General features: G+C 40.7%; 2 protein-coding genes across 2 annotated transcripts; one reads left to right on the forward strand and one right to left on the reverse strand.

Annotated features, from left to right (window-relative positions):
• Window positions 1-772: 772 nt before the first annotated feature.
• On the reverse strand, window positions 773-7735 carry LOC148410247 (BTB/POZ domain-containing protein 17-like). Its single transcript, XM_088437926.1, has 3 exons — window positions 7593-7735; window positions 5228-5513; window positions 773-4459 (listed from the first exon to the last, which is right to left on the reverse strand). The coding sequence occupies exons 1-3, from the start codon at window positions 7678-7680 to the stop codon at window positions 3385-3387; spliced, it is 1449 nt and encodes a 482-aa protein (XP_088294052.1). The 5' UTR covers window positions 7681-7735; the 3' UTR covers window positions 773-3384.
• Window positions 7736-11167: 3432 nt separating this feature from the next.
• On the forward strand, window positions 11168-14760 carry gprc5c (G protein-coupled receptor, class C, group 5, member C). Its single transcript, XM_088437336.1, has 4 exons — window positions 11168-11474; window positions 12288-13292; window positions 14153-14256; window positions 14325-14760. Exons 2-4 carry the CDS (start codon window positions 12311-12313, stop codon window positions 14418-14420), a joined length of 1182 nt encoding a protein of 393 aa, XP_088293462.1. The 5' UTR covers window positions 11168-11474; window positions 12288-12310; the 3' UTR covers window positions 14421-14760.
• The last annotated feature ends 1024 nt before the right edge of the window (window positions 14761-15784 follow it).

The raw sequence follows: 15784 nt of genomic DNA on the forward strand, positions 1-15784 counted from the left end.
GATTTTTCGCCCCGATTAGACTTATATATATATATATATATATATATATATATATATATATATATATATATATATATATATATATATATATATATATATATATATATATATATATATATATCCAAAATGAGACATTCTCATGGAAAAACATCAACGTCCCTTAAAGCAGGGATTCTCAAACTTTTTGGAGTCAGGGACCTCTTTTTGGAAAGCATATTCTCCAAGGACCTCTCCATTGCATATGTTTGTCGGAACAAAAAGAAAAATAATAATTTAAGTGAAACATAAGTGCCTTTTTTATTCACCAACATATTCAATTTGACAACACACATATTCGTTACCTTTTCATCAAGTTTACAAAATACTGAAGTTTGCAATATAAATATCACGAATTGCATGCTTCCTCATCACTAATTGTGTCAATTTTCCCCAAACAGGTTGCTGCCAAATATTCATTGACTAAATAATCAAGCTCTTTGATGATCACATGGATTATGTGGGTCTATTTGACATATTTCAAAATTATTACATTTTTAAAAATAAAGAAAACTGTCTAATAGATCAAACTAACAGTCATGAAAACATGCACAAATTAATAGAAAAAAATGAAATTCACACTAATGTATATCTATATTTATTTTATTAATCATCTATATTTTTTAACAGTCCCTATACAGTCAGTCCACAGACCCCACTTTGAGAACCACTGCTATAAAAGGCATTTGTGAAACAAAAACAACCAGCGACAGAAATAATGGATGCAACAACTTACTGTAAATAAATTACTTTATTGTTAGTAAATTACAGCACCAAGTAAATACTTCATTTAAGCAACTGATGCTACAACAACTATTTCTACTCTAACTAAAGCGATAAAATGAACACTACCACTCGTGAAAATACTTCCATCATATAACAATGGGTTTTTTTTCCCCCTAAAACATTTGAATTTGTAAGTGTGTGTACTAGTTCTCACTGCATATAACCTTTTCACCTAAATTATAACAGTGTTAATATTTCAATTAAAATATTACTCAATTCTCAGTCAATTTTTCGCATAATATAAGAAATGACTGCCATTTTCATAAAACAATTTATTCTGACAATAACACAAATTTTTGTAATAACTGCTATTTTTTCTTTTTTTTTTTGCCAATACTCATTTTATTTCTCCATTGTGTTGACTCATCTTGTCTTTTAGCTGTCTTTCAAGGATGGAGCTTCATTTCAAACTTGCTAAAACGTATGTCACAAAATCAGTGAGGGGAAAAAGTAAAGCTGTAGTAACATTCTTAAATATTATAAACAGAAACTAATGAACAAAAACAAACGCTAAGAATGGCATTGTAACTCCATCAACATCTAACAAAATATTAATTCTATCAGAGAGGAAATCAACCCCCAATAATGCTTGACAATAATATGTTCTATTAGTATCCACAAGTTTAAAAACAGCATTCTGATGAAAAATGTTTATGTGGAATATGAATAATGCAACAAACTCCACCAGGTTTTAATATATCTCAGGTGGACATTATGTCATTTGTTGTTGACTGAAAATGGCATCAGAGTTGTTTAGAGCTCAGCTAATTACTAATCATGGACTACAGTTTGGTCAGGTGACGCGGATGGAATTTGAGGTTTATTAATATTGCTTTTATGGAATATGGACTTGATAAAAGTAATATTAATCAAAATACTGTGTTTAGAATTTGGCGGCAGCAAAGTATGATTTAGAGCTGTCAAATGTAATGTGTTAGCTCTCAAAATTAATATAAATATCATAAAGCATTAAAAATTAACTCTATTTACTTCCTGTGGTAGCTGAACTGCTAACTATGCAACCAAGACAAATAAAAATGGACATTTATGGAATTTCACCTTAAAAATTTGCTCAATGACTCATTTGGGAAAAAAAGAGCTAATATTATTGAGAAGATTTTTTTTTTCTTAGGGGCGTTGAAATCCCCTTTCACTAAACACCTATACCTGACTAGCAATAACTAAAAAAATACAAGGGTGTTACATTCAAATTCCAAAGAATTAAAGAAAAACATTCAAGGAAAAAAAATCTAAACTACACTTTGCATGAACAAATACAGCGCATTGTAAGAAAAAATATCACAACTACTAAATTAAAATGAGACAACAGATTACAAGCAATATTATTATTAATTGAGACCCTTCAAAATTATCCATATATTCAGTAGCCTTGAATAGAAAATAAAAAGGAATCAACTCATTAAATTGAGGTGATAGGAAATATATAAACATTCTAAATCATACTAATTAAAATTAATTAATTGAATCACACAAATCAAATATGAGTTAACTCTGTCCCTTTTGATTTCTTTTCAAAGCTAATCATTAGAGGTGTCATTTAATTAATATTTACTTGATAACAAGCATAGTGAATTTTGATAAAATTGCTTGTGATGTATTGCCTTATATTGAGTACATGTGATGTTTTTATCTCACAGAGTACATTGATTTTTGTTGAGTGCATGAAACCCTAGAAAATGCTTATTTGGTAAATCATTGGAAGACTATAAATGCAAAAATAATGAAAAATGTGTGTGTGTGTGTGTGTGTGTGTGTGTGTGTGTGTGCGCGCCCACTTGGTTTTTCACAAAATGGGTACCAATTCTGGGTATCACGGTCTTTGTGGGGACTTTTTGGACTTGTGGAGACAGTTTTGGTGGACCCCACAAGTTCAGAGCTTTTTTCTTGCTTTTAGAGTATAGGTTTGAATTAGATTTTGGTTGAGGTTATAGTAAGGATGATGCATGGTTTATGTTTGACGCGTGAACGCACTGCGCGGGGGGAGGAGATGCGCGGAATCTCGCCGGCACGCGTTTTGTAGCACTTGATACTCGTTGCGGCTTTCCCCGCAGTCAATCGATATTCTCCCATACCATAGGTGGCAGTAAATGGCATATTCAGCATACAAACAACACTACAGCAGAGGTAGAGAATCCTAGTAGATTCAAACAAGCGAAATTTTCCCAAGACTAATTTAACAATCTCCTCATTTCTCTGCAGTGTGCGTACTCGCCAGGAGTTGTTTAAGGTCATGGTAGTCTACTTCAGCCGAATCATACAGGTGTTTGTACCGGCAAATTTCCATAAGCAATAGTTCGTTCGCCGTGTTTTCCGGAAGAAATTCTTGAAATGAATGAAAACCTGGCCTGCTCGGAGGGGCGTGGTGGCTGAAAATGACGTGATTTTTACACGTAGGAGCTCGCTGACGCGTCAAGCATAAACCAAGCTTTAGCGTTAGGGACTAGTAAATGCATTATGTCAATGAGATGTCAATGGGGAAATCCCACGTGTGTGTACATGTGAGTGTGTGGGCTGCGATATGAGTATCTAGTGTGCTGCAATCTATTTCTTGGCAACAAGCAGGGTATGGTAGAGCGGTTTTATGACAACGTGCAGATAGAGGGAGCTATCGATGAGGTACTCGGACACGCGGCGCTGCAGGTCGGCGCCAGCCAGGAAGTCGCCCACCTCCTCCGTGCTCTGGTGGAAGTTGTAGACGTGGCGCACCACCACTTTGCCTTGCTGCCGGGCCATGACGATGAGCGTCTTCTGGAATCCCACGCCGGCGAAATCCGGGCTGGACGTGGCGGGCGTGACGATGATCCTGGGCCGCCCCCCGTCGGTGCGGGTGGGCTGCATGGCGCCCATCTCGGCGTAGGCGGACCTGGCGCTGAGGGGGAGCCACCGGGGGGAGAAGAGCGAGTTCCACGTCACGCGTTTGGCGGCATCGTGGCCGCTGGGGCCCAGCTGCGTCTGGAAGCTGAAGCTGCGGTCGTCCCGCGTGGGGCTGTTGATGATCCACGGCGAGCCCCAGGCGGGTGACAGGTAGTTGCGCGGCGTGAAAATGCTGCAGTTGACGTCAAAATATTTGGCCAGAGTGACGGGCGAGGCCGAGTGGAACTGGAAGGCCAGGAAGAGGAGATCCCGGATAGACTCGTAGTACTTCTGCATGAGCGGCGATTCCTTCTGGAGACGGAAGAGATACTGCGGGGGGATCATGCCGTAGCGGACCAACCTCAGCGCCATCTCCGCCGTCTTGCCTTCCGGCCGGTTCTGCTCCACCCACGCCTCCAGGGCTTCGTAGAGCTCCAGCTCCGTCTGCAGGATGAGGTCTGAGCGCTGGAGCAAGGAGAGGAGCAGATCCTCGCTCATGGACACCCATTCCTGGCTCTGCAGGACCGAAGACAGGTTCCAGGACAGGTACTGCAGGCAGCTGTCCCGCAGGGCTAAGTCCCCCGTCTGCAGGGCGTATTGGTACCAGCCCACCACGTGGCCCGTGGGGGAGTCGCTGGACAAATGTTGGGTCATGTAGTGGGTCAGGCCCTGCTGCAGGCTCCACACGTGGTACTTGGTGGCCAACTTGTGCAAGGAAATGGCTTGGTCCAGACGCACAGACACATCGCCACAGTACAAGTACCTGCCAAAAGAACCCAAGCGCAACAAAAAGTGAGAAAAAAACATTTAGTGTGACTTATCTGCAGTTTACGAGACACCAGGGGGCACTCTCCTCTAGTATACACAATTAGGCGTGTTACTGTCATCTAGGTACAGTAGTCTAACAATCAGAGTGTGTCGGTGTTATGTTGAAAATAAATATTGAATTGAACAACAGGAGTCTTCAAAAAAAAAGTACAAAAATGACTTTGGGATTGAATGAATTAAATTGATTATGTAGTAAAGTACTAAAGTAATCCAGTACTTTAATGATGAAGTATTAAACGATTGGATTACTTTGGCCTAATTATAGGTAATTAACGAGTACTCAATATTGTTGTACTTGAACAAATCAATTGATTATTTAGTAAAGTAATTATTTTATTAATTGATCACTTTAGTACTTCATTTACTTATTACTCTCCATTTTAGATCTGCCTTTTGCTAAACACTTGAAAAAATATATAACTAAGCCAAAATAACTTAAATTTTCAGTTGATCGGGATAGGGCGGAAAATATTGTTTTCTTTTTGTTTTTCAAAGTGCTATGTGGCAACAAAATAATCCAGAGGTACAGACATTGCCAAAATGTCCATTGTAGTGGATATTTGGTTTAGGTCTACAGCTTTGGACTCAAGAGTTAAGCTACTTAGTCCTGCTGTCCTCAGTTGAGGACATTCTGGCCATTAACTTTGCTGCCTTGCCAAGACAAAATGGACACAACAAGCAGAGACAAACAGAGATGACTGACCTGATGAATTTGTCAAAGACGGAGGCGCAGTCAGGTACCTCCCTTAGCACCAGGACGCTGCCGTTGCGGCCGAGCAGCAGTTCCTCGAAGACGTCGCTCTGCATGGCGAGCACCAGGCTGTGGGCCTGGATGACCTTCACCTCGTCCGTGTTGACGGTGAGCACGCGGAGGGTGACGTCGCTGCCGTTGCCCGCTGCCAGCAGCCCCTCCATACGCTGCACCAGGCTCATGGAATGATTCAGAACCGTGGCCCCCATGTCTGGGGGCCCGTCTAGCTTCAGAGGAGCTGTGGACACATAAGGCGAAGATGAGTATTTTATTAAGTTTTTGGCATTGTGACTTCAAAGCTATCCTTTTTTCACTATAATTTTGGCACTACTGGGACACAAAGATGATAAGAAGATTTAATCTGAAACCTTGGGGTGTTTCCCACATTTCGCCAAAAATAAATAAATAAATAAATAAAAACAAATACGTTGATGCAACAAATTTTGGGAGGACAAAAAAAAAAGACACCCAGTTGGCTCGGGGCAACGTTTCATAAGTCTTCATCAAAGCACAAAGACAATCGTTGTCAACAAGTAAAACAAATACAAATAAAAAATCGAGCCAAAATAGTCGTTAAAAGCTAAGTTTAAGTTAAGAGCTAAGTTTAATTTTAGAAACGTGGGAAGAAGCCCCAGGAAAATGGAATTCTACATATGAAGGTTTAAAATTCAAACCCAGAAGACCTCAACTGCACAACAAATTCCACAAATATGGTTCAAAAATATGTACCTTAATTTATTAGTACAGTCCACAGTTTGGAAACACTTTCAACTAAATCTCATTTAGAATTATTAACTGAAGTGACGGTCATTCCAGTTCTTAAAGCATCATCCACACCATAAAGATGAACTTGTTCTATGCCATTCAATATTCAGCAATTCATCTATAATTAAGGACATTTTTAAATGATAAAAATTGACTAGTATTGTATAATGTAAGCTTGATTTAGCATCACTTTCACTTATGCTGATGAGTGGCAACCTCCGCTGAGGGGAAAACGCTCCTAATCGGTTCAGTATCCAATTACCAGCCTTCTGCATGTGCCTTAATTGTGTCATTAGGATTCATGAATTATTCACAAAGAAATGAAGGCAAATGTGTATTTAAAAAGAGAACAGTCTCCCGTGGTTTAATAGCAAAGAAAGGAAAGAAAAAGAGGGTGACTCATTCCAAAACTTCACAATGTGCTTTGTCACGAGTTGTAAGGCAGGATTCACTGGCACCATGTATTTATTTGATTCATATATATTATAAATTATTTTACTATATATTACGTTCATATGTACATATAATATGTAAACACATACATCGACAGTATTCATATGTATAGACAGTACCTACTTGTGTATGTAGAGACATATATGCATATGTACATACATATATGTATATAAATAAAAAAAAAACATACATACACACAAATATTTATACTCCAGTTCATTTTCCTCCTCATTATTTCATGTCTTGAGGTACAAAGTTGAAATAAATAAATACAATTTGTGCTTCAGACCCCAGCCACAAGATGGTGGCAGCACACCAAAATAGCCATCCATCAGTTAACATTGGCTTTCTTGCACTGGAAGACTAATTTCAGTTGGTGGCACTAATGCGGAGTAAGTTTATTCATGTTCCAGTTATTTTGCTCTTAATTCGAAAAGAAAAATGTACTGTTCCTGTCACTGAATAAGAAAAACAACCAAAAAAAAACAAGCAAACACTAAACCAGATTTGCTGGCACCTACAGAAAATGTGTTAAAACACCACATACCCCCTTAAATGCCTTCATGTACACCCCCATTTGACGACGATGTGAAATGTTTCCATTTCTTATTAAGCCCACAGTATAATACGGTATAACATTTGGAATCAAAGAAACCCTTACATCTATTATGCAGTCGACTACAACTCCTCAAACCAAAAATATCTCTGCTCTGCCACAGCCTCCATGAATTCAACCTATATAGCCCTCCAGAATACTTCAAACCTCAGGATGAACTTCTAGAGGAGAACAACATGGGGTCATTTGGAAAATGAAAAATCGATAAAAAGTCGCCTCTTTATTTTATTTATTTTTTCTCTTTAGCCTCCTTAATGTGTTTTGTTGGGTCGGCACAAAGCCAGCCAGCAAATGGACTCGCGTGTCCTGGATGCGGGCGGCGTGAGTCGAATGGATATCCGCCTTGGGGCAGACTACTGGAGCCTTGCCCTACTAGCCATATCATGGCAGAATCTGAACTGAGAAGGAGCAATGTCCCACCATTCAGAATGTGATATATTTAATAAAAAAAGCATAATTAAGTACAATTAAAAAAACGCTTACCTCCTGTAACTGCTATAAAGTGTCCGAAGAAGAGCCAGGTGGTCCAAGAGACCCCGAAAAGCAAGCCTAGATCACGCGAGGGCATCATTTTGTGGATGCGCCGTTGTTAGCATAGAGGTGTGTTAACCCCTCGTGAGTGCGTGTGTGTGCGTGCGTGTGTGCCCGTCCCGCACGCTTTATGTAGGACGCCGGCCTCTGGCTGGTGCATCTCGCAAACCCAGGCCGACTTCATTGATTGGTGGAATCTGGCAGGGGCGTTGCCATAGCGACGGCTTTGATTTTGAATTCATCCCGTTTGGATGCTACACGCCATCGATCAGTATAGCCGGCTAAGGACTGGGTCTAATGTTTTTTTTTTGGGGGGGAAAGGGCTTAGAGGCACTATCAACAATCGATAGTCATCTTTTAATGGCACACGCAACATTGAATATATCTGGACTTTTAAAAATTATATTTTGATCTCGATATTTGAGTGCTTTAATGAGAGCAGGCTACCACTGAGACTATCTGCCAAATACAATTAAGGCTGTAATTTGCTCAGATAGTGGCAGTCAATCAAGGTTCATAATCCATTTATGTGCGTGTGTTTTTTTTTAAAGAGTAATTACTTCTCTGATGCCAGCATTCACCAAACTAACGAGAGGATAATTTGATGTGCGCAGGGTCTGCTCATTTCAATTCACGCAAAACACGGTTCATTGTAACCCATGGTGTCAATCAGGATTTCTTCCTGTCACCTCGGGTTTCAGTAACATTTTTGTGATGTCGTTTACCGTGATTGACATATTTTGCTGTGCATCTCCAAGGAAACTGAGGAATATTTAGGTGGTGATTTACGGTGAAGTATTTCATTTCTTGTCTGATTACTGGATATACTGTAACTGGATTCCTTTGAGCCATCGACCACTCAAACCATTAGTCCAACTGAATGCAAATGTGCTGGCTTTTACAATGGAAATGGCTTGTGGTAAAGCCCTGAGGGAGGCAAGAGGGGCAGTGTGATACAAAAATATAAATAAATAAAACTGTAAGAGTCCGATCCCAACTCGGAGTTGTAGCTATGAATAACCTGCCAGGTTCCCAGAGGAGAGCTGGAGAGGCCTTAATGAAGACAACTGCATCAAGAGTGGACTATGCAGTCCGTATGGAAGTGACACTAGAAATGAGGCCATCTTCTACCACCCCAGGAGGTTTTCACAGCTATCATGAATATTTATCAAAACTTCATATTGCCATGAAAATTGGGATTTGACCTTTTCCCCCTCCATTTAACTGTTTTTACACAGGTCATGAATCTTAAAATCTGTTTGGAGGTTCCTTTCTATATAGGTAAACGAATAGCTAGATTACTAGGGATACAGTTATTTAACTTGATAGCAAGTTAGATGGCTTGGAATGAATAACTGGCAAGACTGTAAAGGGGTAGATGAACAGTTAGCTAAATCGCTAGGAATGGATATCTAGCTAGGTAGCTAGATTGCCAGGAAATGCTAGCTAGCTAGCTAACTGGATAAAGATATGCAGTATATAGATGCATAGATATAGCTCTCTAGAATGCTAAGTTACTAGCGATAAATAGCTATGTAACTAGACCATCAGGGATGCAGGGATGAATAGATAGCTAGCTAGATTGCTAGGGATGGCTAGCTAGACAGCTAGGGATAGCATTCCAGCTAACTAGACCGTTAAGGATCAATAGCTAGCTAGCTAGATTGCTAAGGCTAGATAGCGAGCTAGCTAGAAAGCTAGGGATAGTTTTCTAGCCAACTTGACCATTAAGGATAAATAGCTAGCTAGCTAGATCGCTAGGGATGGGTAGCTAGCTAGATTCCTAGGGATCTAGGAAGACAGCTAGTGACAGCAAGAAGGACAAATGCTAGCTAGATGGCTAATTTAACATTGCAATCCTTGAACTAAGTTAAATATGCTTTCTATGAACTTTGTGATTAAACATTTTTATTGGAAAACTATTTTGTGTTCATCGATTGTCTGGCTTCAATTTTGCCAGTGTGAATCATATGGCCTTGTGGTCACATTGATCCTTGGTGATGGGATACTGCTAAGAATTTATTGAGAGAACCACAATGCTAAAAAATAAACAAATAAGGGGCACAGCGGGCAAATTTGTCAACTGCTGAATTCGCTTATTGACCACTAAGAGATCGATGCACCACAGAGGGCTCCATCCAGCAGTATAAACAGGACTTTTAGTGTAGGCAAAATGCCAGCCAACTGCAGACCAAAAAAGGTGTCCTGGGTGACCTTAATCCTGCACTGGGCCTTGAGGGGATATGCCCCCTTCCCCCTAAACCGCCACCTAACTAGGGCTGCAAAAGAACAACAACATCCACGTTTTGTACACGGATTACTTATTTTGCCCATGCTCAAATTCCTAAAAAAAAAAAAAATATATATATATATATATATATATATATATAGAACATTTGAATTTGTCTGAGTTCATTTTAATGTCAGCATTTGGACTACACTTGATACAGTACTATTAAAGTCAGACTTTTTTTAAGAGCTTTAATTTTTAAATGTCGATTTGTTTGTTATGTGATATGAATTGTCTTCATTATATGTTTTAACATGTACTTACGTTTATACAGTATATGTTTTTTTTTCAAGTTCATGTATCTACACCCTATATACATATACTGTACTGCATATGTACATATTATACACACGCACACACACACACACACTAACATAGAGATTCTAAAATAAGCCTATATATTCAAGATTGTTTTTTATTTGTAGGACATTGTGGATGAATGGATATGATTGATATGATAACTTTACTGTAAATAAAATTCATTTTACAAATTCATTGCATGTATGTTCTATGTTCTAATTTCATTATTTCAATTATTTGGGTATGGTGCCATTACAAAGTAGTTAAGCTACAGCAACTGTCTGATATTGTGACAACAAACGAACATGTCTTTGTCTTTTTTCGAGTTGGGGGGGTGGTTAAAATACTTTTATTAATAGTGCTTGAGTGGCCTGCCTTTCAATTGATCAATCCAAAACACATCTATTTGGTTACGTAATGCCATTTAGTTTTTCAACAAGGGACAACAGATATTTTTACCACCGGGTGGCGCTCTAAGTTAACAGTTACAGACAGAAAACGCTATATATATATATATATATATATATATATATATATATATATATATATATATATATATATATATATATATATATATATATATATATATATATATATATATATATATATATATATATATATATACACACACACAAACACACACACACGCGCACACTGACCCACACGTTGCATGCCTAATGGATGCATATTAGCTGAGATCTTAAAGAGGAAGTCTCAAAACAAAGGTGATCCAATCAGGCTCATGATAAAAGGCCATTAATCAGCCTCAGTCTGTGCGTGACAACGATGCGTTCTGACCCGGTTGCTCAGGACCAACTCAAGTGGAAAGGGCCCACTTGAGAAGGAGGTGAGTGACCTCTTTGTTTGGCCCCCATTTGGCGCCTGGAACAAATAAGCAGGTCCACTCCTAATCTCGCAGAATATGCAAAGCCGTGAGCCACAAAGGAGAGGTGGGATGCTTAACAAGAGGGCGGCGGTATCGCCAAGTAAGGTTTATTGGGCCGGCTGCCGTTGACAGAACACGCGCTGCTCGGGGCCGGCGGCGGACCCATGACACAATGGTGCGCTAGCCGCTGGGAAGGAGTGGGCGGACTGGGGGACTGCTGCACCATTCCATCGGGAGAGTGAGTCAGCGAGCAGCAATTTGCCGGGATTATCCGCTTGAGGAGCCCAGGGCTCGACATAAGAAGAATTCTGACATTTGGGCCAAACGTCTTGCTAGATCACCTGTTGGAGCCGCTTAGGTAGGATGCCAAAAGGGCCAATTACCATTACTTTATATTTATATTAATTCAGCCTGGGAGATGCTCTAGTCAATAAGTTTTGGACTGGATTTATTTTGTGTGAAAAAAAATCAACAATGATATACTCACATGTATCATTCTGCACTTGTATGCTTCTTTTTAGATTAATCAAATTAATTACAAACATTCTGAACTTGATCTAATGTCTGTGGCAGCATAAATGGAAGCATCAACAACCAAGTTGTATGCATTGTGATGTATCGCTAGCCTATACTAAACAAGTAGTAAAATCTGAATTGAAAATAACAATGTATGGAAAACGTTGAAGACGGATATAATATAAAATATGGCATTTTCTAATGGCACATTGAAATGTCGAATTGAAAATCTGATATATGGATTTTTATTGAAAACCATTTATAATCTATTGCAGTTTCCTTGATATTCTTCCTCCTTTGGAGTTGGTCCAGCAAAAAAATACAAATTTTATGGGGGTTTTCAACAAAAGAAACAGCATTAAAAAAAGGAAATAAAAGTTCATTTCATTTTTGTGGATTTTGGTTAGTGCAGGTACTGCATTAGCAAACTGAATGTAATTGCTTTTAATGACAGTAGTATTTCTTTTCAAATTAAGAGCAAACTAATTGGAACATGAGGTAAATTATTGCTAATTTGTGTTATAGTATTGTTACTTTTTTTCCGGCCGGGAGGGGTGAATTACTTATACGTATTTCACATGGGGGTACATCATTAAAAAAGGTTGAGATCCACTGGCGTAACGTATAAATGACTGGTGATGTTTTATGTTTGCAGCATCTTACCCGCAAAAAAAAGGGATGGACTTGACAGGTCCACCCAAAGGATGCGGCCCCAGCATCGGCTCCATCTACTACAACCTGTGTGACCTGACGGTGGCGTGGGGGGTGGCGGTGGAGGCCGTGGCGGCCTTTGGCGTGGTCGCCGCTTTCTTCCTGTTCGTCATCCTCATGGCCTGCCTGCCCTTGGTGACGGACAAGAAAAGGAAAGGCATGGTGGCCCTGCAGGCCGGAGTTCTGGTTTTCACCCTTGGCCTCTTTGGTCTGGCCTTTGCCTTCGTGGTGGGCCGCTACTCAACCAGCTGCGCGGCTCGGAGGTTCCTCTTTGGCGTGCTGTTCTCGGGGTGCCTGGCGTGCCTACTGATGCACGGGCTGTGGTTGGTCCTGCTGCAGAGGCGGGGCCGGGGCCCCAGGAGTTGGATGCTCTGCCTGGGAGCACTGGCGCTCTGGTTGGTGGAGGTCATCATCAACACGGAGTGGCTCCTCATCACCGTGGTCCGGAATCCGCCGAGCGGCGCGGACGCTTCCGAGCCGGCCTGCGACTTTGCCAACCAGGACTTTGTCATGGCGCTGATCTACGTGATGGTCCTGCTGCTCGCCGCCGTGCTGATGGCCGTGCCCTCCCTGACGCACAAACGCGAGCGGTGGCGCAGAGACGGAGCTTTCATCCTGGTCTCGGGCCTCTGCACCGCGGTTATCTGGGCGGCTTGGATCGCCATGTATGTTAGCGGGAACCGAGCGCTGGGGGACGCCAGCTGGGACGATCCCACCCTGGCGGTGGCCGTGGTGTCCAACGCTTGGGTTTTCCTTCTCCTGTACGCCGTCCCGGAGATTTGCTTACTGACCCGGCAAGACCTGGACCCGGAGCCCCAGCATGATGGCGACCATATCTACCCGGCGAGGACCTTGGTGTTTGACAACATTTATAAGGAGGCGGAGCCACCCCACCAGACTGTCTACATGGAAAATAAAGCCTTCACAATGGAGGAGCTGCCATCAAAAGGTATTATTTCATGACTTAGATTTATTCTTCTTATTTTAATGAGCTATTAGCAAGTTTGCTCGCAGTTGATTTTTGAGAACATTAAAAGCTTTTGTATGTGCAGCATGGTATGGTGTTTTTCATAACATGACTACAGTGGGCCCCCGGTTTATGAGATTGATCCATTCCGTGGTTGGGATTGTAACGCGAATTCGTCGTGACGAGCTTGTTTAGGCCATATTTCCTAGTATGGGTAGCCTAAGCTAGGCTATCTTAGCTTTCTTCGTATTTCTTGATTATCTCCAGCTTTGTTTCCTTATAAATCATTTTCTTATTTCTCTAACATTACAAGCAATCTTGGGACCCATGGCTAACCTATTCAAGTTTGAATTAAGCACTACAGTGTACAATAAATACCATATTGAAAGCACTCTCAAATGAGATCAAGTCTTTAGGCAGCCATCTTTGTGACCCCGTGCGCCAACCAATAGCAGACCAGAATTTTCATGACCTTGTGACGCTGACCAATAGTAGACCAGTAACTTAAGGAGTCATGACACCGACCAATAGCAGACCAGCATTGTAGTGACGTAAATGGTGACACGTGTATAGACGTATGAGTGCACACTGACCCCCATGTTGGAAGTGTCGCGCACACTGACTGCCATGTTGGATGTGTTGTAAGGCCAAAGAAATGGCGTAAAGAAGAAAAAAAAAACGTGAGGCAGGGACGTTGTAAACCGGGGGTCCACTGTACTTAAATTTCAGTGCACATTTTGCTTTTGTGGGCCACATAAAATGATGTGGTGGATCAAATCAACCTGCAGTTTGACACCTGTTATCTTCAAACCCATTTCCCTTCTATTGTCGTTTACCATCAGTACCATCCAAGCCGGTGTCGCCATACGGCGCTTATAACGGCCAACTGCGAAGTTGCGTCTACCAGCCCACCGAACTGGCCCTGATCGCCAAAGGCCTGACCAAGGTGAGCCATTTGAAAATAAATACATTTCGGCTTTCGTCTTTGGTTGAACCACTCTGCTGTGCTCACAGATGGACCAGGACACGATGATGCGCCGCGCCTCGACCTCCTCTTTGAGCGCCGGCGTGAGTGGCGGGGGGTCGCTGGATTGCCCAGTGGGTTCTTAGCAACCATATCGCAGGCTCACAGCTTGCCATTTGCCGTGATGATTATCTCCTCCATTGGTTCTGTGTGGTTTTCTTTGTTTGTTTTTTTACATAAAATCCCTAACTGGAAACTTGTTTTTGCACCAGGGACAAACTATACGTGCTGCATGGTAGCGATTGTTCAAATTTGGATTATTGCAATCATGAGGTTATGATTTTGCTGTTTTTTATTGTTATGAAATGTATTTGCTGTGAGGAAATCGGCCTTTGTCGGATTATAGCGTTAATCCCATTTTGCTTGAATTCCACATTACCTTGTAGTGCATTGAAATTGAAAAAAAAATAAATAAAAAACAACAACTAATAACCACATTGCACCTTTTAATTGGATCCCTCCCCAGACACTTCAGGTGTGCCTAATGTGGTGATGAGCGTGTTTTGGCAGTTGCCAAGGGCAAAGTCATGTGAGGCGTGATGTAAACTGTCATTTGCATACGTCGGCTCGATAAACCTGACTGGACCTTTCACCGGCGGCGGAGAGGACACAACCTGATGATAAATCCCGTAATCTCAGCCACTACTTTGCTTTGTTTTTTCTTCTTCTTGATTTTACAAAATAAGGTGATAATATAAGGACGTTTCAATTTGGTTGAATGGAGCAGGTTTGTTACACAACAAGCTGAGTGGGTTGCCAATCCCACTCACAGTCATACACAAGTGTAGAGAGAGAGAAAAATATTTTTTTGTAAAGCATTTTAACTTGAGAGCAGCAGTTTATACATTACAAACACCGTGTCATCAAACAAGAAAACAAAAGCTCATTATAGGCGACACAGATAGGCAATACTAATATGAAGATCCAAAAATGCAATGCAGCTGTGCTTACATTTTTTGCTTTGCAGAAAATAAGTGACATTTGCCTGTGAGTATTGTCATATATTCTGAATGTGTTGATATTTGGGCTTCTTTAGGAATATGCTGTAACACTGGTTCGACAAAGCTATTCATTAGCCTCTCCATGGGGTTTTAAATTGTTATTAGCATTAAGCTAAACAGACTTTCCCAAGACAAACCTATGTTGTTTTAATGACCAACACAGTTCACCTATTTTGGGTGGGGTGGGAGGTTCTTCATGTGATTGGCTCTTAGATTGTAGCACTGTGATGTCATTTTTAGTAGACAGCTAGTGGCAAAATAGCCATCCCCAAAAAATGAATTAAAAACGTGAGGATTTTGCAGCTTCATGTATATTCCACAAACACAATATTACACACATATTATTTTATGAATTTTAAAGCAAAGTAACTGAGTTACTTATTTCGCTCCTATATTATTCTAAGCACATTTTTTGACAGATATTTTTTCATTATTTTGGCCTGTAAAAT

The sequence above is a fragment of the Hippichthys cyanospilos genome, chromosome 16 (assembly GCF_059441005.1).
Source record: "Hippichthys cyanospilos isolate Australia breed blue-spotted pipefish chromosome 16, RoL_Hcya_1.0, whole genome shotgun sequence".
NCBI lineage: Eukaryota > Metazoa > Chordata > Actinopteri > Syngnathiformes > Syngnathidae > Hippichthys > Hippichthys cyanospilos.

Bases quoted from the DNA above. Each gene is read 5' to 3' on its own strand.
- LOC148410247 (XM_088437926.1), bottom strand. From the start codon at position 7,680: ATGATGCCCTCGCGTGATCTAGGCTTGCTTTTCGGGGTCTCTTGGACC. The intron at 5,514-7,592 runs GTAAGCGTTTTT...ATGTGTCCACAG, and splicing joins CTTTATAGCAGTTACAGGAG to CTCCTCTGAAGCTAGACGGG. The intron at 4,460-5,227 runs GTCAGTCATCTC...TTCTTTTGGCAG, and splicing joins GTCTTTGACAAATTCATCAG to GTACTTGTACTGTGGCGATG.
- gprc5c (XM_088437336.1), top strand. From the start codon at position 12,311: ATGGACTTGACAGGTCCACCCAAAGGATGCGGCCCCAGCATCGGCTCC. The intron at 13,293-14,152 runs GTATTATTTCAT...GTTTACCATCAG, and splicing joins GGAGGAGCTGCCATCAAAAG to TACCATCCAAGCCGGTGTCG. The intron at 14,257-14,324 runs GTGAGCCATTTG...CTGTGCTCACAG, and splicing joins TCGCCAAAGGCCTGACCAAG to ATGGACCAGGACACGATGAT.